The sequence below is a fragment of the Schistocerca nitens genome, chromosome 8 (genome assembly GCF_023898315.1).
Source record: "Schistocerca nitens isolate TAMUIC-IGC-003100 chromosome 8, iqSchNite1.1, whole genome shotgun sequence".
NCBI classification, from domain to species: Eukaryota; Metazoa; Arthropoda; class Insecta; order Orthoptera; family Acrididae; genus Schistocerca; species Schistocerca nitens.
Genome location: NC_064621.1, coordinates 269007851 through 269028311, shown reverse-complemented (window position 1 = coordinate 269028311; position 20461 = coordinate 269007851). Strand labels below are relative to the sequence as shown.

The 20461-nt window shown below is 41.7% G+C and overlaps 1 protein-coding gene across 1 annotated transcript in view; it reads right to left on the bottom strand.

Annotated features, from left to right (window-relative positions):
* The window catches only part of LOC126199515 (furin-like protease 2), a 713209-nt gene that overhangs the window by 50240 nt on the left and 642508 nt on the right, over nucleotides 1-20461 (bottom strand). The window contains exon 18 of the mRNA XM_049936438.1: nucleotides 18935-19215. Coding sequence (XP_049792395.1) covers nucleotides 18935-19215 — 281 coding nt within the window. The remainder of the gene's footprint in view (nucleotides 1-18934; nucleotides 19216-20461) is intronic.

Here is a 20461-nt window from a genome sequence, read left to right as displayed (position 1 = left end):
GATGTTTTGAAGAGTGAGTATTTCGAGCATGAAAATTTGTGACATAAGTGTCCGTATCTTTTGATTAAATTCACTTAGAAGCTTAAATTTTTTATAACATCAAGTTTCCGTACACATTATAATGTGACAAATTTGAACTTGATACATCTACTGATTTCTGGGAAAAAGGGTTTTAATAGTTGGGCAGACAGAGAGATAGTCTGTTTGTCGGACAATAAACTGGTCCTATAAGCGTTCCGTTTTTACCGAATGAGATTCGAGCTTATTGCAGTAGAGTGGTGCTTCGTCCTCCTGCCAGGGAAAGAGCGTCTCTGAAACGTTGAACCTCGTCGCTGTTCATGTGCCACTGTCGTGAGCATCTGTAGAATCTGGTTGAAGGCCCGTGCAAATCACAAGTAAGCACCTCAACACAGAATGGGAACGGCGCAGGTTTGATCGCTCTGTAAAGTAGGAAAAGCGGTGACACGTGGCAGATACGTGGTTGCAATACAATACTGATGCTGGCATACCTGTATCTGTGTTTGGAGTACACTGTTCGTGCACTCTATCAAACGAAGGGGTTTGTAGCAGACCCCCTACGAGTTTCCTCTCAGTGACATTATAAATTACGGCACGGGGCCATGGAACGTAGTTCAGGGCAAAAGTGTCGATTGGTCGAGTTAATCGCGTTCCTTGTTACTTTATGGCGATGGTCGTGCCTGGATAGGCTGTCATACAGGTGAATGGCTGCTCGAAACATTCATCATGCAGACCCGTGCATGCAGTATTATGCTGTATGCCGTGGGGGACGTTCACCACGGATTCCATGCTAGCTATAGTAGTAACAGAGCGCCAAATTGACAGCTGTGGATTATGTGAACATATCCCTTCATGGCTGTTGCCTTCCCGTATGGCGGTGAAATCTTCCAATTTCAATACTGTTCATGACACACGACGAGAAACGTCATAAAGTGATTTCACTAGCGTGACAGAAATAGCGTGTCCATTGTGTAGACGCCTTGTGCCACATATTTATGGGAAATACTTTCTATATTATAAGCGGTTGAGCGCCCCACAAACCAATCATCATCATCATCATCATCATCATCATCATCATCATCATCTGCTATATTACATCTCAAAGGTGGACGAACTAGCTGTTAATAAACTGATTAAATTTTGGTTAAGGCTGCTACAATTTACCACGGTTTTTGAATAGAGATGTCCACCACCTGCAAATGCTTTTACACTTCTTGTCATTTTATTCAGCTGTCGACGACATTTCACCTTCTGCAAGCCATTTCATCTCAACTCCAGCCTGCATCCATTTGAACATTCTTTCTGTAGTCATCCTTTTGTCTGCCTCTGTAACTTTTCTACCACACTCTCACCCATACCAACCGAAGATTCCTCCAGGCCTCATGACCTGTATCATCATCCGATCTCTTCTTCAAATAACTTACAGGTTTGCTGCCGGGTGACGTCGTCGGACACCGCTGATATTTCGACAGGAGCACACCCTTCCATTATCAAGGCACAAATGCAAGGAAGAAAAAATGTGCAAGCGAATTTAATACCTCGGTTCATAGAGGAGAATCAAGGAAGATACCACACAGAACAAGTATCAACACAACCAAAGATAACTAACATCAGAAATATCGATGGTTAATATTAATCAACAGGTGAGGTAGCACTAATTCTGTCCCTCTGTTTTCTGAGGAGACACAGAGGCGGACTCTAAGCAGCATTTAAACAAAATCCACCATCTCTGTTAATAAGGTTGCTTCATAGTCTGATTTCAACAGCTTCGTTAATAATATATGACGGTAGTATCTGTTCCCGAAAGAACAGTTACCGTGGATGACCATGCAGCTTTGCTAGAAATGAAATGGTAATTAAATGGACACCCTAGCTGCAAACAGGCCTTGATGTACTTCACTGGGGACATGTTGAAAATGCGTGCCCCGACCGGAACTCGAACCCGGGACCTCCTGCTTACATGGCAGACGCTCTATCCATCTGAGCCACGGCGGGCACAGAGGATAGTCTGTCTGCAGGGACTTATCCCTTGCACGCTCCCCGTGAGATCCACATTCCCAACGCACACGCTATGCCCGAACTCGTACGGGACTTGGTAGATTAATTTGCCACGAGTAATGAGTATGATGGGCAAACATCTATTAGGCGCACTACGAATGTAGCGGTGTGGACATGTTGGGGATCTCACGGGGAGCGTACAAGGGATAAGTCCCTGCAGACTCACTGTCCTCTATGCCCGCGGTGGCTCAGATGGATAGAGCGTCTGCAATGTAAGCAGGAGATCCCGGGTTCGAGTCCGGGTCGGGGCACACATTTTCAACATGTCCCCAGTGAAGTACATCAACGCCGGTTTGCAGCTAGGGTGTCCATTTAATTATCATTTCACTTCCTTAATAGCAGTATCCCAATAGTTTGACGTGCAAGCCAGAATCTCCGTGTTGTTGTATTCCATAGGATGACCGGTGTCAAGGCAATGTTCTGCAAAAGCGGATTTGCTCGGCTGTTGTAAGCTTCCTATAAACAGAATCTCCCAACGTACCATCAGTCTTCCTTTTGACCAACACATCAAGGAAGGGAAGGCATCCATTCCTTTCCACCTCCATAGTGAACTGAATATTCGGGTGGATTGAATTCAGATGTTCCAAAAACCGGTTTAAATTGTCACTCCCATGAGGCCACACAACAAAAGTATCATCTACATATCTGAAGAAACACGCAGGTTTCAAGGTCGCTGACTCCAATGCACGTTCCTCAAAGTCCTCCATAAACAAATTGGCCACAATAGGTGACAACGGGCTTCCCATTGCAACTCCTTCAGTCTGTTCGTAGTACTGACCATTGAATAAAAAGTAAGTGGAAGTCAGCACATGTCGAAACAAATTTGTTAATTCGATACCAAACTTAACCTCAATTAGCTGCAACGAATATCGGCGGTGTCCGAAGACGTCACCAGGCAGCAAACCCGTAAGTTATTTGAACATTCGATTCGCCGGGAAAAGTTAAGGTCTCACATTGTTTACCTCTACGGGGAGGAAATGTATCGTTGCCGGCGGAGGTTGGATAAACTTCGCAGCAGTAGAGCGAGGTTGGAATGTGCATTATCGTTTTTATTGAAGTGTCGAAATCATAGTGTGGTTCCAGCGTTTGCTAAGGTTGTGCATCATATGAATTCTCCTGCCGCCAATCGCATCAAGCAACGTGCTGGTTTAGCTCTTGTTCGTGAAAGGATACATTATAATCTCCGTCAATTAGATTTTGTTTCTAAGGAATTATTTCAGCTTCATTTAATGATGGCGTCTAATGTTTCTGAATTTCCTTGGGATTGGGTGGACGGTGCCTCTTGGTCGCAGTCTGACTGGGAATTTCAATCTGTACCTGCTCGTCATTCGGCGAAGTTTGAACGTTTCCTTGGCTCAGTGTCTAATTCAAATTCTCGACGTTCTGTGATCAATCTCACGGAGAAAACGTTTGACAACGCAGCTTTGTCTGTGCTGGGGAAAGGTTTCAACTAAGCACCGACGCCTAAGAGTATACCAGTCGTTGATTTTATTAGTTCTATCGAACAGGCTGTTTATAAACTACCTTCCGAGGCTGCGGAAGAGGTTTGGAGGGAAGCTTTTTGTGTGTTGACTGGGGCCCGCCCACCCAAGTGTAACATTACAGCAGCTGAGGCGGCTGCTCTACGTTCACTTAGAATGGATCCTGATATTGTTATTTTTACCTGCGGACAAGGGTAACGCCACCGTTTTGTTGAACAAGCACGATTATATTCAAAAGATGCAGTGTCTACTTTCTGATTCGGCGTATCGCAAAATCGGTGCTGACCCAACTAAGAGTGTTGAGAGAAAGACTAATAAACTCCTGAAGAAAAGCTCTTTGTCACAGGAGACTATCAAGAGTCTTAATTCTTACTGTTCTGTAGCACCTAGATTATATGGTCTCCCTAAGGTCCATAAAGAGGCTGTCCCGTTGAGGCCTGTTGTTTCTAATATTGGTGCTCCGACACATCGTGTAGCTAAACATCTTGCTAGTTTGTTGAGCCCACTAGTACCTACGTGTGAACAACACATTAAGAACTCTGCAGATTTCTTACGTCGATTGCAGGGACTGCGTTTGAATGACTCTGATATTTTACTCAGTTTTGATGTGGTTTCTCTTTTCACTCGCGTTCCTCTCTCTGATTCGTTGCAGCTAATGGAGGTTAAGTTTGGTGTCGAATTAACAATTTCGTTTCGACATGTGCTGACTTCCACATACTTTTTATTCAATGGTCAGTACTACGAACAGACTGATGGAGTTGCAATGGGAAGCCCGTTGTCATCTATTGTGGCAAATTTGTTTATGGAGGACTTTGAGGAACATGCATTGGAGTCAGCGACCTTGAAACCTGCGTGTTTCTTCAGATATGTAGACGATACTTTTGTTGTGTGGCCTCATGGGAGTGAGAATTTAAACCGGTTTTTGAAACATCTGAATTCAATCCACCCGAATATTCAGTTCACTATGGAGGTGGAAAGGAATGGATGCCTTCCCTTTCTTGATGTGTTGGTCAAAAGGAAGACTGATGGTACGTTGGGACATTCTGTTTATAGGAAGCCCACCCACACTGACTTGTATCTGCGAGCTGATAGTTGTCACCATCCAACTCAATGTGATGGAGTACTTCGCACCTTGGTTAACAGGGTCCACGTTATCTCAGACCCTGAAAGTTTGGCAGCTGAGCTAGCACATCTTGAAGTCACCTCTCGTCAGAATGATTATAGTGAGAGGCAGATCAAACGTGCGTTGCGCCATCAGCCTTCTGAGCAACAGGTGAGTGACGATAGCAACGAAGTGGTGCCTAAGTCTACGGCCTTTTTGCCTTACGCAGGAAGCATTTCCAACAGGATCGACCGTATTTTACGGAAATATGATGTGAAATGTGTTTTTCGACCACCTTCCAAGATTAAGGCCCTGTTGGCGTCCGTAAAAGATGATCTTGTTTTACGTAAGGCTGGGGTCTATCGTATTCCTTGCAGTTGTGGCATGTCATATATTGGTCAGACAATCAGGACTGGGGAAGACCGGTGTATTGAACAAAAGCGTCACACACGCTTACAACAGCCGAGCAAATCCGCTATTGCAGAACATTGCCTTGACACCGGTCATCCTATGGAATACAACGACACGGAGATTCTGGCTTGCACGTCAAACTATTGGGATACTATTATTAAGGAAGCTCTTGAAATCAGACTATCAAGCAACCTTATTAACAGAGATGATGGATTTTGTTTAAATGCTGCTTGGAATCCGGCTCTGTCTCTCCTCAAAAAACAGAGCGACAAAATTAGTGCTACCTCACCTGTTGATTAATATTAACCATCGATATTTCTTATGTTGGTTATCTCTGGTTGTGTTGAGACTTGTTCTGTGTGTGGTATCTCCTCTATGAACCGAGGTATTAAATTGGCTTGCACATTTTTTCTTCCTTGCATTTGTGCCTTGAGAATGGCAGGGTGTGCTCCTGTCGAAAAATCGGCGGTGTCCGACGACGTCACCCGGCAACAAACCCGTAAGTTATTTGAACATTCGATTCGCCGGGAAAAGTTAAGGTCTCACGATCTCTTTTTGTTGCTGTCCTCAGTTCAATTCAGTACCTCCTATTTGGTACAATTTTAGCTCTCTTCTATATCATTACGTTTCTAAAACTCTAGTCATCTTCTTGTCTGCTCTGTTTATCGTCCACGTTTCACTTACGTACAAGGTTACTAAAATTTAAATTTATATTTGATGTTGATAAACTTTTTTTATACTTTCCAGGATGTAATTAACATCCTGTCTAATCCGGGCATCATCAGTTACTTTACTGCCCAAAGAGCAAGTCACCTATCAACTTCAGTGTCTCATTCCGCGTTCTAAGGCCTTCAGTATCTCCTCTTTCAATTCGACTGCTTTCCTTTAACTTTTTTTCTTAGTTTTATTTAGTTCCTATTGAAGGACTTTTCGATGTGTTATCCATTCCACAGAAATTATCTACAAGTCCTTTCCTTAAGACACAACTACATTCTCATCGGCAGATGTCAAAGATTTTATTTATATTCGCTAAACTTTAATTGTTGTAGGAATATATACCAATAACCATTATTTTTGAAAACTTTATTGTGCTGCTAGTTAAATGCCTCAGTAGCGTCTTCTTCAGATCTCTGTACTGTTACAGAAAACATAAAAATACCTAAAACAATAAAATTAGTTAAAAAATATAATAAATCTGTTGCATGAAAGAGGTAGTGCTAAATAATTATGTGATGGGATTGTACTTTACAACATTTTACGTCCACGTGCTGACTTCCGAAAATACCGTTTTTTAGGTATTGTGGCCACACCTCGAGCTTTTACCACATTTGAAATGTACGCCTTTTCATGTTCTCTTGCTTGCGACATAAATACGATGTATCCATTCACATATTATCACAACGCACAACCTATACTATCTGCTTTGAACGCCCATTCTGGTCACTCCTTTGACAGTTGCTGATGCATGTGTCGACTTCATTACAGGTTCGTTTATGGCACACCTACTGTGAGTTACGATTTGCTTTAACTCCTGCTTAATTCGTATATTGCGTTCATGCAGACTTATACGGAATCCAGTAACTACAGCGGTTCTTGCATTATGCACATACATGATTGGAATACCTTTTGTGTAACCTTACATTACACTTACGAATATGCAGTGTCTTTATTGTTTTAATATGAAAAGCGATCCAAAACAAAAGACGTGTCATGTTGACAAAGGGAATTGTCCTTCTCCATGACGGTACAAGACCTCACATTGCTGGTCGGACCCGCTATTTATTCGATAGTTTTGGCTGGGGAGTTTTAGATCACCCACCCTACAGTCCTGATCTTGCACCGAGCGATTATCATCTGTTCCTCAACCTCTAACCACACCTCAGTGGCAACCGTTACAATGATGAAGATGACGTGAAAATGGTAGTGAACTCTTGATTATAAGAGCAGGCGGCAAGTTTTTATGAAGAGGGTATTTTAAAATTGGTTGAGATGTATGACGCGTGTTTGAACAAATCTGGAAACTATGTCGAAAAAAAGAGTGAAGTGTGTACTTTTTGATAATAAATTTCCTTATTTGAAATAACCTTTCGTTGTGTCCTTATGTTCATACGAACCTACCTTAAAAGCACGCCTCGTATATATCCACAACATTATATCGTAATTATAGGTGTTTGCTGTCTTATGTTATTCAATATACTACTCTCTTTTCATTTTGACATCTTGTCAGATGCCTTGCTCTAATTTTATTTACATTTATATGGTGATGTAACCACGATATACTATGACTACTGTCTGATTTTTTGAAATCTTTGTGTGTATTTGATGTTAATATACCTTTTCCATGTCCTTAGGTTACATTTTAGAATAATAGTTTCTACATAAATCTAGACTGAGTCTACACTCTCATATTGCTGTGTTAGTGTCTCATCCCAGTACACTACAGGAAAGAGTAATGGCTATATCTGATATGGTACTTCAATCGATATCGACAGTTGGTGGATCTACATTGTCTTTCACCTTTCAAACTATTGTTGTTTACATCGGTACATATAGCTACTCATGGTATATTTATTCTCTTAACACCTCTGTCTTGCACTGAGTTGACACAGATTACCTCTTTTCCTTGATTACCATCTGTAAAACACTTAATATACATAGATATGACATGATGGATGCTCCATAACGTTATAATTTGTTTCTAACTTTTTAAAGTTCTTCAGTAATATTTATTTTTGATTAGATACCTTGCTGCCCTTCGCACCTGTTGCGGTTTATATAATTCATTGATTTTTGTTTTCGGTAGGAATGCCCACTCTATATTTACCAATGCCCCCTTCAGAAACATATTGAAAAACTGATGTGTATCTGTTTATTGTAGTGGGTCCACATTCGCTTATTCCTTGCGATTAGCCTGACCTATTTATATGCCATTGCACATACCACTAATACTTCGGGCATACCCACTTCTATCCTCCACTAACAGGAGGTGACATGCTTAATGTATAAATTTTACCTATTTGCACGATATCAAGGTGGTATGGGATCTTTCCCACCACTTCCCACTAAGTACTTTGACTTGACAAGTTTTGCCCTAGTTTTTGTATAGCCACTTGAATTGTGTGAAGCTATCGATATTTTAATGACACTTCGTCACCCATGTGATAATGAAGTGGTTTTTTTGTTGTAATTTTTTACTGCTTACATCCTTTCTGTATAATTATGAGTATAATCTTATTCTTATTTTAAAATATTTCATATATCCAGAACGTATTGTTCACGTAAGCTTTACATAGAGCCTTTCTTGGTGCTTCTTAATTCTGAGGTAGGCTTCTCGCTACTTACCACCACGTTTGTTTTCAAGTGGATATATGGTCTTCTTATTTCTACTTAAGATGTATTTTTTTGTCAATAGAGCATATTTCCATTAACAAAGCACAACGATCATCTTTGTACATTTCACCATTCTAAAGGTTAACAAAAGCTTGTCCTCCTGGTGTTCATCCTGCATTTATTTTCTTATTTATCTTGAGATGTACTTTGCACTTTTCTTACCGGTGCGACATTGTTGCAACTGAGTGGCCACTGTTACTTGCCTCTTGCTTATATGTTTTCACGCCACTTCGCAAGTTCATCATCTTAGTTTTCATGGCATAGCTCGTCATAGTTTTTTATATGACATGATGAGGAGGAGAAAGGACAAAAGTGGCGGAACTGTTCTGGAACAGAAGATCTATGAAGACAGAACGAGATATCTAGCGCTTGTACAGCACACCTAGGAAGCTGTAGTTGGAAAACGATGATGATGCTCATGATGAACTTTTCCTATTTTCTTCTCAACCTGAGACATAACGTATTTTGATGCTACTTACACACGTTGTACACAATTTCACCTAAACTATTTTACATCGGGATTGAGTACTACATTTTCTACTTCTACTTCGTATTAATTTTTCGTACATTATGACTATATTGTTTTGCATCATCCCCATTACATCTAATTTATGACGTTTCCTATACTTGATTTCTTACTAAATGTGGGTCGTTCCTTAGATATTGAATGTGTAGCTTTGCTACAGCTCATTACAGTGACATAATTGTGGTCCATAGTTGTTTTAATAGATATGATGTGTTTTACCTCATGTCTTTGAACTACTGTTTCTTACGTTACTTTTAGTTCATAATTATTAACTGTATATATTTTATATAATAGTTCTAATGTGTGTTACTAAACCTACTTTAGATTCCATTGTTTTAAGCATTTTTTGTATTTTTTCTAACCATATGGAAGCTGGAAGAAGATGCTGCTTGTTTTTCTTTAATCGACATTTTAAGTTGTTCACAAATTTCAATGCCTTCTAAACTTTTCACAGAAATTGAGGCCATAAAAGTATGATCTCCTCCGAATATATGTCTCACCAAAAGGCCATTTTCGTAGTTGAAGTACAAGGTTTTAGTTAATATTGCCTTTTGCATTCTTGTGTCGCGGTTCTAGGCGCGCAGTCCGGAACCGTGCAACTGCTACGGTCGCAGGTTCGAATCCTGCCTCGGGCATGGATGTGTGTGATGTCCTTAGGTTAGTTAGGTTTAAGTAGTTCTAAGTTCTAGGGGACTGATAACCACAGCAGTTGAGTCCCATAGTGCTCAGAGCCATTTTGCATTCTTGTGGTGATATTTCCACAGACACTTCCTTCCCCTAACACCTATTTCTTTACTTCCAACCGAGAAATGAAATACTAATTTTCAAAGATTTAGCTTTATTTTTTGAGTAACATGTATGGTTCTTAAGAATTTTCATCCCCAATTTTACCCCCTTATGTGTCGAATTTCTGAAAACAAGGCAATTCATTTTTTTTTAATTTTCAACCGAGAAGCCAAGCACAAGTTTTCATAGATGTCGCTTTAAGAATTTTTTAGTAGCTCTTTAGTAATGATTTGTTTTCAAAATATTTCACCCACTATTCCTCACTCATACGTGTTAAATTTCCATAAGTGCTGCAACACGTATCTCTTTACTTCTGACTGAGAAACCACATAACAATTATCGTAATTCTAATTTCAAAATTTTAATGGCGACATATTTTCAAAAACCATTTCATTCCCAAGTTCATATCCTTAGGGAACGAATGTCGAAAAATCCCTTCTTACACTACGCCAGCAGTACAATGCCTTTCTGCAAATTTCTAGTTTCTATCCTTAGTGGTTAGGACTATACATACAGATCTACGATTACACTTTAATTGTCGATCTTAATTTCTCCCTTACTTCTTCCACATCCGTTTTATGTCCTTCAACATTTTGGTTTGGACTATACATACAGATCTACGATTAAAGTTTAATTATCGATCTAAATTTCTCCTTTACTTCTTCCTCATCCGTTTTATGTCCTTCAACATTTTCTGCGGCATGGCTGCTTCCACAAAAACTGTAAATAACTTTTCGTTTCTTGTAATTTAGGCCCTTACTTTCAAAGTTTCAAAGAGTCGTGTCCAGTCAACTATATATACGATTAGCTGTATGGCACATACTGACACACATTTTCCAACAATTCCCAAGAACCAAAACTGATCTACAAGGTTGTTTTTGTTAGCAGTTTCTTCATTCTTCTCCAAATCACTTGTGTCAGTATTTTGCACGAATCACTTATTAAATTCAGTATGTGGTAATCTTCATACCTCTCAGTTCATGTTTCCTTTGCAACTGGAAGTAATACATTGTAGTTGAATTCTCAGACTATTTCACTTGGCTTCTTCTTCGAAGAATCTCAACTATTCTGAGAGTCTTGTTTCGGTTTAGGTCTTCCAGTGCTCTGTCAGCCTTTCAGTCCTCTGTCAGATTCTTCTAACAGTATCATTTTTTTCAACTCAACATTTACTTCCTCTTCCCGTTCATAATACTTGCTTCATGTTCATCTCCCTCGTATAGCACTTCTGTATATTCCTCCTATCTCTCAGCGCGAAATAGTGCAGTGGAGAGCACACTGGACTCTCATTTGGGAGGACGGTGGCTGAAACGGTGTCCGGCCATCCAGACTGGGGTTTCTAGTGATTTTCGTAACCCACTTAAGGCAAATGCCGGGATAGCTCCTTCGAAAGGGCATGGCGTATTTCCTTTTCCATTCTTTCCTGATCTTAGTATGTGCTCCATCTGTAATGTCTTCATTGTCTACGGAACGTTAATCTCCTCCTTCTCACAACGTTCACTTCTTTGTGCTATACTCGACCGTCTTCTGCACTCTTGATTTTCGTACATCTACTACCCTTTTCTCCAAAGGTCTCCCTAAATTTATTATAGGCGCCATCTATCTGTGCCCTAGTTATGCATGCTTCCACGACGTTGCAAGTGTTTTCCATCCTTCCTTGTTTGCGAACTTGCACTTTTCGCCAGTCACTTTTTTAGATGTCTATATTGGGTTTTGGCTGTTTTCTTTACTTTATTATTATATTTTCTCATTTCATCACTTGTATTCGAAATTACATGCGTTGTCCAAGAAATTTAACTAGGCTTGGCCTTTGTCTATCTCATTTTTCACTATTTTATCTATCCAGGCTACAGTCACATTCTAGGGTGTTCCTTACCCCTTCTTTCACCAGTAGTTGCATTTTACTTCTTTCGAAACTCTCAATAAACTCAGCTTTTTTCAACTATGGTCGGTATTACCATTCTACAATTTCTACTGTTTTAATTGATAGTTCTTAAACAATGATTATGGTCACATTATGCCACATCTGTGGCAAGAAATGCCTCGCCGTTTAACATCTCATATTGAAATCGCTGGCTTACTATTACGGAATCTGTCTGAAATATTTCTGTGTTTTCAGATTTTTTTCAAGTTTACAACCTTCTTTCACGATCCTTAAGCTAAGGATCAGCAATAATAAAACTGTGGTCTGAGCAAAATTCTGCCTGGGAGCCTCTTCGTTGAATTCTTTCCCCAGTCAGCGTTTGCCTACTTCTATGAAATTCTTGTCGCCCCTCAAAATTAAATTTTCGTACCCTCAATCTTCTCTTCCGATCTATTCATTAGTTGCGGAGCTGGTTTGTAAGCTTGTACTATCGTGGTGCGTATTGGTTTCATGCCTACCTCGATTAGAGTAATGTGCTTCCAGTGCTGTTCGTAGTAGCTTGCCTGATTCCAGTTTATTATTAGATATTCTGCCTGTGTTGTTCCTATTTGATTTTGTGAAAACAGCCCCGACCTCATCTAAGCTGAAGTCCTGCGCTTCCGATCATCAGCTTTCATTATCTTCTAATATATATAATACCAACTTATCGATTTCCGTTTTTCAGTTCTATTAAGGGGTTTAACAATCTCCCCTTTGGCACATCAGATGTAAGTAGGGCTGACTTATTGTTCCTGATGACTTCCTTCAGAGCAGGCTACCACTGGGTACTATTGTATCTCCAGTGTATTTTATTCACAGAAGATGTCATCATCTTTTAACCATATGATAGAGCTACAGGTTCACTGAAAAAGTAGTGGCCCTGGCTTTTAGCCGTTCATAGTAACGGCACTATAGGACCACGTTAGCTAATGTTACAATTCCTAGATCAATTATTCAACAGCGGTTTCTGCACCTGCTCAGGGAAAATATGTTATTCTGGTCTTACCACATGTTGCTCATACAACTAAAATACAGCTGTATGTACCTATGATGCATGTAAGCCTCCCCATATTGCCAACGAGCATGATTGGTGGACATACACTTCCAGCAACGTAACAAATTATGACTGACCTAAACGTTTCGAATGACTCAATTTTCTTCTGATTTAAGATTACCCTTAAAAGATATTGTAGCTGTTAAATTTTTTAGACGAAAAGACAAAATAAAATCAGGTGATTAAAGATGGCACATTATTAACGAGAAACTTCTGCCTCGTTCATGGTATTAGCAGATTAGCTCCTTTTTGAGGGACAAGAGAGAGGACGACTATACTGCAGAAAAATAAAGATGTAGTGGGTCTATGTGATACAGATGTAATGATTGATGTTATAGACGATCTTACAATAAGCTAGTACATAAGCGGCGTCCATTCTTTTGGACATGACTGAGTGAACAAATACTGTTTTGATCCTTCAGCTACTATGATTCAAGACTCAAAGAAATAACAGATGTTAGCTGCCAATGGGTACTTATTTTTACCAATGGGGCAGGTTGAACATATGTGCCGAGCCGAGGTTCGAAAAAGCGTCTCCTGCTTACTAGACCGATGTGCTGGCCATTACGGCATCTAGACACAGTGATCACCCCACTGAACGCAATATCCTGCCATGCCTCCTATCAGAACCAAATTCTCAGTACACAATACTGACTACTGATGTATTTCCCATTGCTCATAGTCTCATTACTCATGGCTTCTCGCCGATTCCAGTAAGAGTTCGAGCTTGGTGTACATCGACAATGAAAGGATCATTGGCTGCCTTTGCCTTAAGGTCTGAAAGAACAGACACCTCGTATAGACTATAATTAAGGTGATGGCGGCCAATGATCCCTTCAGTGCAGCTTCGGACCAAGCTCGAAATCTTATGGAAATTGACGAGATGCCATAAGAAGCATTTAGTGTAGTAGCGCGTGGTATAAGTTGGGAATTATAGTCTGACGATAGGTGTGTCTGGGTGGTATGTGTGGTTCTGGCGAACACTGTGTGTGAAAGGTGTACTGGTCAGATATCTGTCTACTAAGCAAGAGACCTGGGTTCGAATCCCAGTCCAGCATTAACTTTCACCTAGCCCCATTCATATAAAGCAATACCCACTGGCACCTAATGTCCTAAATTCCTTTGTGTGAAGCTGGTACATTAACATAACTGCCTACCACTTTGCCGTCCGGCTGCACCACTGTGGCGTGTGCATAGAATCGATCAGTGGCCGGCGAACTCACAGTGGTGTCGTGAGCATAGTATCGCGCAGTGGCCGGTGACAGCACTTTAGTATCTTTTTCACTCTGTTGGTGTTTTGTTTAGGTGACTATAAGTTACACACGTCAACAAGCTTTTCGTTTTTATAAGTACTTGTGCACTTTCATCGTGGCAGACGAAAGAGACGCCTTACGATTATTTACGATGAATGCGCGGGTCTATTGGCTGACGCTCCAGACGACTTGGCCGATGGGGAAGAAGACTTGGGATATTAAAAAAAATGAAAATGAAGCAGAATCGTCGGAAGATAGTGAAATACGTCCAAGAAGAATTCGGCGATCGCTGCGGTTGCCAGCTGTCACGGATGAATCAGACGAAGAAGACAGACTATGATTTACTGAGGACCAATAAAAATAAATTTGAAAAATCTCCGGGTCCACACGTATTTCCCAAAGATACACAGAGCATCGTAGATATCGTAGAATTATGCATTGGGAACTATCTATTTTAATATATTTGCAACGAAACCAATAAGTATTACAGTCAGAATTACACTAGAGGGAAACTCGATTAAGAAAATGCCAAATTTGTCGACGTTACGGCACGCGAACTTAGAAATTGCTTTGGGCTTGCTATCCTTATGGGAACTGTAAAAAAAGCTAGGATCGAAGATAACTGGACAACGAATCCGTTGATACATACACCGATATTTCGCAAAACGATGTCCCAACCGATTCAGACAAATATTATCATTTTTACATTTTTCCATCAACAACAATAAACCGGATAATGCTGACCGGCTTTTCAAAGTGCAATTCGTAACTGATTATTTTTCCGAAAAGCATAAAGAAACGTTTAATTTAAGTCAAAATATGTCAACTGATGAAGGGATGATACAGTGGCGTGGACAGTTAAATTTTAAAGTTTACAGTCCGTCGAAAATTACGAATGTGGCATACTCATTCGGATGCTGTGTGATTCGAGTACCGGATACAATTCCTCATTCAAGAGCCAATCCTGAGAAAACTCTACCATCTGGTAAACAAGATGTATGAGACAGGCGAAATTCCCTCAGACTTCAAGTAGAATATAATAATTCCAATCCCAAAAAATGCAGGTGTTGACAGATGTGAAAATTACCGAGCTATCAGTTTAATTAAAATACTAACGTGAATTATTTACAGACAAATGAAAAACTGGTAGAAGCCGACCTCGGGCAAGATCAGTTAGGATTCCGTAGAAATGTTGGAACACGTGAGCCAATACTGACCTACGACTTATCTTAGAAGAAAGATTAAGGAAAGGCAAACCTACGTTTCTAGCATTTGTAGACTTAGAGAAAGCTTTTGACAATGTTGACTGGAATACTGTCTTTTAAATTCTGAAACTGGCAGGGGTAAAATACAGGGAGCGAAAGGCTATTTACAATTTGTACAGAAAGCAGATGACTGTTATAAGAGTCGAGGGACATGAAAGGGAAGCAGTGGTTGGGAAGGGAGTGATACAGGGTTGTAGCCTCTCCCCGATGTTATTCAATCTGTATATTGAGCAAGCAGTAAAGGAAACAAAAGAAAAGTTCGGAGTAGCTATTAAAATCCATGGAGAAGAAATAAAAACTTTGAGGTTCGCCGATGACATTGTAATTCTGCCAGAGACAGCAAAGGACTTGGAAGAGCAGTTGAACGTAATGGATAGTGTCTTGAAAGGAGGTCATATGATGAACAGCAACAAAAGCAAAACGAGGATAATGGAATGTACTCGAATTAAGTCGGGTGATGCTGAGGGAATTAGATTAGGAAATGAGACACTTAAAGTAGTAAAGGAGTTTTGCTATTTGGGGAGCAAAATTTATGATGATGGTCGAAGTAGAGCGGTTATAAAATGTAGGCTGGCAATGGCAAGGAAAGCGTTTCTGAGGCAGAGAAATTTGTTAACATCGAGTATTGATTTAAGTGTCAGGAAGTCGTTTCTGAAAGTATTTGTATGGAGTGTATCCATGTATGGTTCAAATGGCTCTGAGCACTATGCGACTTAGCTTATGAGGTCATCAGTCGCCTAGAACTTATAACTAATTAATCCTAACTACCTAAGGACATCACACACATCCATGCCCGAGGCAGGATTCGAAACTGCGACCGTAGCAGTCGCTCGGTTCCAGACTGGAGCGCTTAGAACCTCACGGCCACTCCGGCCGGCAGCCATGTATGGAAGTGAAACATGGACGATAAATACTTTAGACAAGAAGAGAATAGAAGCTTTCGAAATGTGGTGCTACAGAAGAATGCTGAAGATTAGATGGGGAGATCACATAACTAATGAGGAGATATTGAATAGAATTGGGGAGAAGAGGAGTTTGTTTCACAACTTGACTGGAAGAAGGGGTCGGTTGGTAGGGCATGTTCTGAGGAATCAAGGGATCACCAATTTAGTATTGAAGGGCAGCGAGGAGGGTAAAAATCATGGAGGATTACCAAGAGATAAATACACTAAACAGATTCAGAAGGATGTAGGCTGCAGTAGGTACTGGGAGATGAAGAAGCTTGCACAGTATAGAGTAGCATGGAGAGCTGCATCAAACCAGTCTTAGGACTGAAGACCACAACAACAACAACAACAGATATATTCCGGCGCTGGACAACCTTTAGCAATAACAGTGATGGAACTACTGACACTTTCTGGTGGAAAGTGGCATCATCTCTACATGGATATTTATTGTAACAGTGTTGAACTTTGAAAGAAAATTCGAGTTTATGTAACGATACGAGAAAATAGAGAATTGCCGGAAAAATTGAAGCGCGCAAAAGTCAATGTGTTTGAAGCTTGTCATCAACGGAAAGGTGACAAGCGGCTAGCGGCAAGCCAAGTAATCCGAAATAGCGCTGCCGGCGCCAAACGAATAAGTTTGTACAAGACGTGCGGACGACAAGGTGTTAACCCTTTCGTGGACAAAATTATTGAGCAGTTTTTTTTAATGAATGGGGAGCAGATAATAGTTAAAATATAGGTATATTTATCATACAGAATATCAAATGTGCTCCAACTGTGAAAGTGAGGTCACACAACAAGGTGTGAAGTATTCTTCCCACTGCCCTTCCTTGGAGTTAAATGACAAAATCAACTTTTTGAATATTTATTTGATAAATTTACTTCTCTTGTTACAATGATTGTTCAGAATTACTTACCATGAAATTTTCTGAAACATGGGTCTATGCAAAGTGGTATTTGACAATATGTACTAACACAGCGAGTACACTTTTCCGCAGCTTTGGTACTACAATGACGTCACGTCCAGTAGGTGTCTCCTAAAATGGGTTGATGCTCCCCTAAAGCCACATGAGACAAATCTTCAGGTACTTTACCCCTTTTTGCCAGAAAGACAGGTTTTTGTCCACGCCTTTTCCGGGATGAGAAGCCAGCGATCAATTGCCTGGCTAGAAGGATTCTGTTTGTGAGCTGATCATGCTGTCCACTTTCTCTTTTACTAATTTTCCGCAGGATAAAACTGTTCACTGCAGCAACGTCCACTAGGAAATAAAAGATTCTGTGCCGCCATTTTACAGAACGTCTGACAATAGCATACCTTTCTCGTAATTGATCCAACTTATCGACGCCACCCATTATTTTGTTGTATTCTGCCACAACTGCAGGACAAGAAATCTCTGTGCTAGTACCATCCTTGTTTTTCCTTTTCACTGTGGCTGTTTCTCATGGGTCACGAATTGAGGACAGGAAAGTGACTGGGCGGTTATCCATCCATTTTACTGCAGAAATGGGTCCTTTTGTTTCAAACTGGAATTCTCCTTGTTCCAATTTTACGTTTTCTTCATAGATTTGCGTAAATCAAAAGTATTTACCTTATACTATAGCTTTGAGGAAAAAATCATAAAATGTAACTCAAACAGCACTGAAAGCCTCCACTACAGAGCAACACTGAGCTATACAATGCTTCTCCGCGAAGGTACAACAAAAACGGCGGGAACTTCCGATTGGAAGTAGTACCCTATACTAGAGTGAAATTTTCACTCTATAGCGGAGTGAGCGCTGATATGAAACTTCCTGGCACATTAAAACTGTGTGCCGGGCCGACAATCGAACTCGGGAACTTTGCCTTTCGCGGGCAAGTGCTCTACCATCTGAGCTACCCAAGCATGACTCACGCCCCGTCCTCACAGCTTTACTTCTGCCAGTACCTCGTCTCCTACCTTCCAAACTTTACAGAAGCTCTCCTGCGAACCTTGCAGAACTAGCACTCCTGAAAGAAAGGATATTGCGGAGACATGGCTTAGCAACAATCTGGGGGTTGTTTCTAGAGTGAAATTTTCACTCTACAGCGGAGTGTGCGCTGATATGAAACTTCCTGGCAGATTAAAACTGTGTGCCGGACCGAGACTCGATCTCGGGACCTTTGCCTTTCGCGGGCAAGTGCTCTACCATCTGAGCTAACCAAGCACGACTCACGCCCCGTCCTCACAGCTTTACTTCTGCCAGTACCTCGTCTCCTACCTTCCAAACTTTACAGAAGCTCTCCTGCCTACCTTGCAGAATTAGCATTACTGAAAGAAAGGGTATTGCGGAGACATGGCTTAGCCACATCCTGGAGGTTGTTTCTAGAATGAAATTTTCACTCTACAGCGGAGTGCTTGGGTAACTCAGATGGTAGAGCACACTCCCGCGAAAGGCAAAGGTCCCGAGTTCGAGTCTCGGTCCGGCACACAGTTTTAATCTGCCAGGAGGTTTCAGTACCCTATTCTATTCACTAGTTGGTAGCACCGTACAGAGGTGGGAACTGTGAATCCCACGGGACTAGCGGCGAGTTCATTGTAGTGGGAAGCATGTTTCCCACGGCTCACGAAAGAGTTAATAAAGTTTCTCTCTTGTTCGAGCAGTCTCGACGTGTTAACGAATTCACTTCAGAGGCTGCCCAGAGTGGAAAGTCGAGTTCCCACATTCCCAGCTGGCCTCCTTCCTGTATCACACAAATCACACAAGGCAGAGGCGCGGTACTCACCCGGGCGCGCAGACGGGCCGGCACTGTCCGCTCTGCAGCAGCAGGCCGGGCGCGCAGGCGGTGCAGTTGAGCGGCGACTGGCAGCGCGTGCACACGTGCGGGCAGCGCAGGCAGGCGGCGGCGCGCGGCTCGGGGAACCAGCCCGCGTCGCACGCGGACGCGCAGCGCCGGCCCTGCAGCAGCAGCGGCGACGCGCAGCGCACGCACGCCGACTCGGTGGCGCCGTCGCACGCCTCGCACGTCGAGTGGCACGGCCGGCACCGGCCGCCGCCCGCGTCGTACTCCCCTGCGCCACCGACACTCGCCTCACTCAACAGCCACAGCCTGCCTACTGGCCGTCACGAATTTATTGTCTGTGCGTGACGTTGCGCAGCACCTACTAACAAGGGGAAATATACAGGGTGAAAAGTATTTAAACCTGCAAACTACATCTACTTCCATACTCCGCTAGCCTCCTGACGGTGTATGGCGGAGCGTACCCTGAGTACCTCTATGGGTTCTCCCTTCTATTGCAGTCTCGTATTGTTCGTGGAAAGAAGGATTGTCAGTATGCTTCTGTGTGGGCTCTAATCTCTCTGATTTTATCCTCATGGCCTCTTCGCGAGATATACGTAGGAGGGAGCAATATACTGCTTGACTCTTCGGTGAAGGTATGTTCTCGATACTTCAACAAAAGCCCGTACCGAGCTACTGAGCGTCTCTCCTGCAGAGTCTTCCACTGGAGTTTATCATCTCCGTAACGCTTTCGCGATTACTAAATGATCCTGTAACGAAGCGCGCTGCTCTCCGTTGGATCTTCTCTATCACTTCTATCAACCCTATCTGGTACGGAGCAGTATTCAAGCAGTGGGCGAACAAGCGTACTGTAACCTACTTCCTTTGTTTTCGGATTGCATTTCCTTAGGATTCTTCCAATGAATCTCAGTCTGGCATCTGCTTTACCAACGATCAACTTGATATGATCACTCCTAATGCGTACTCCCAGATAATTTATGGGATTAATTGCTTCCAGTTGCTGACCTGCAATTTTGTAGCTAAATGATAAGGGATCTTTCTTTCTATGTATTCGCAGCAAATTACACTTGTCTATATTGATAGCTTTGGCTATGTTTATATTTACTGTGAAGTTCCCTTTGCTTCCGCAGCAGTTTTCTAACTCGGTTGTTGTACCACGGTGGCTCTTTTCCATCTCTTACAATCTTGCTTGGCACATACTGTGCGAGGTTGTAGGGGACATCAAAACAAATATTTTTCCCTAATGTACTTTTTTCCTATGAGGATTATTTAAACTGTGGGATGCCATATTATGCTCTTCAGTTGTTAGAGGTCGTATTACGATGTTCACCTAGCGCTCTGTTTAATAATTGAGCGATACACCTGGAGGGAGTACACTGATATGGTTGGTGCGTACTACGTAGCACACCACAACGGACGAGTTGCACAGCGGTTTTATCAACAACAATATCCTAATCGTCGTATCCTGCATCATACGACCTTGGCTGCTGTAACGTCTGCGAGATACCGGTT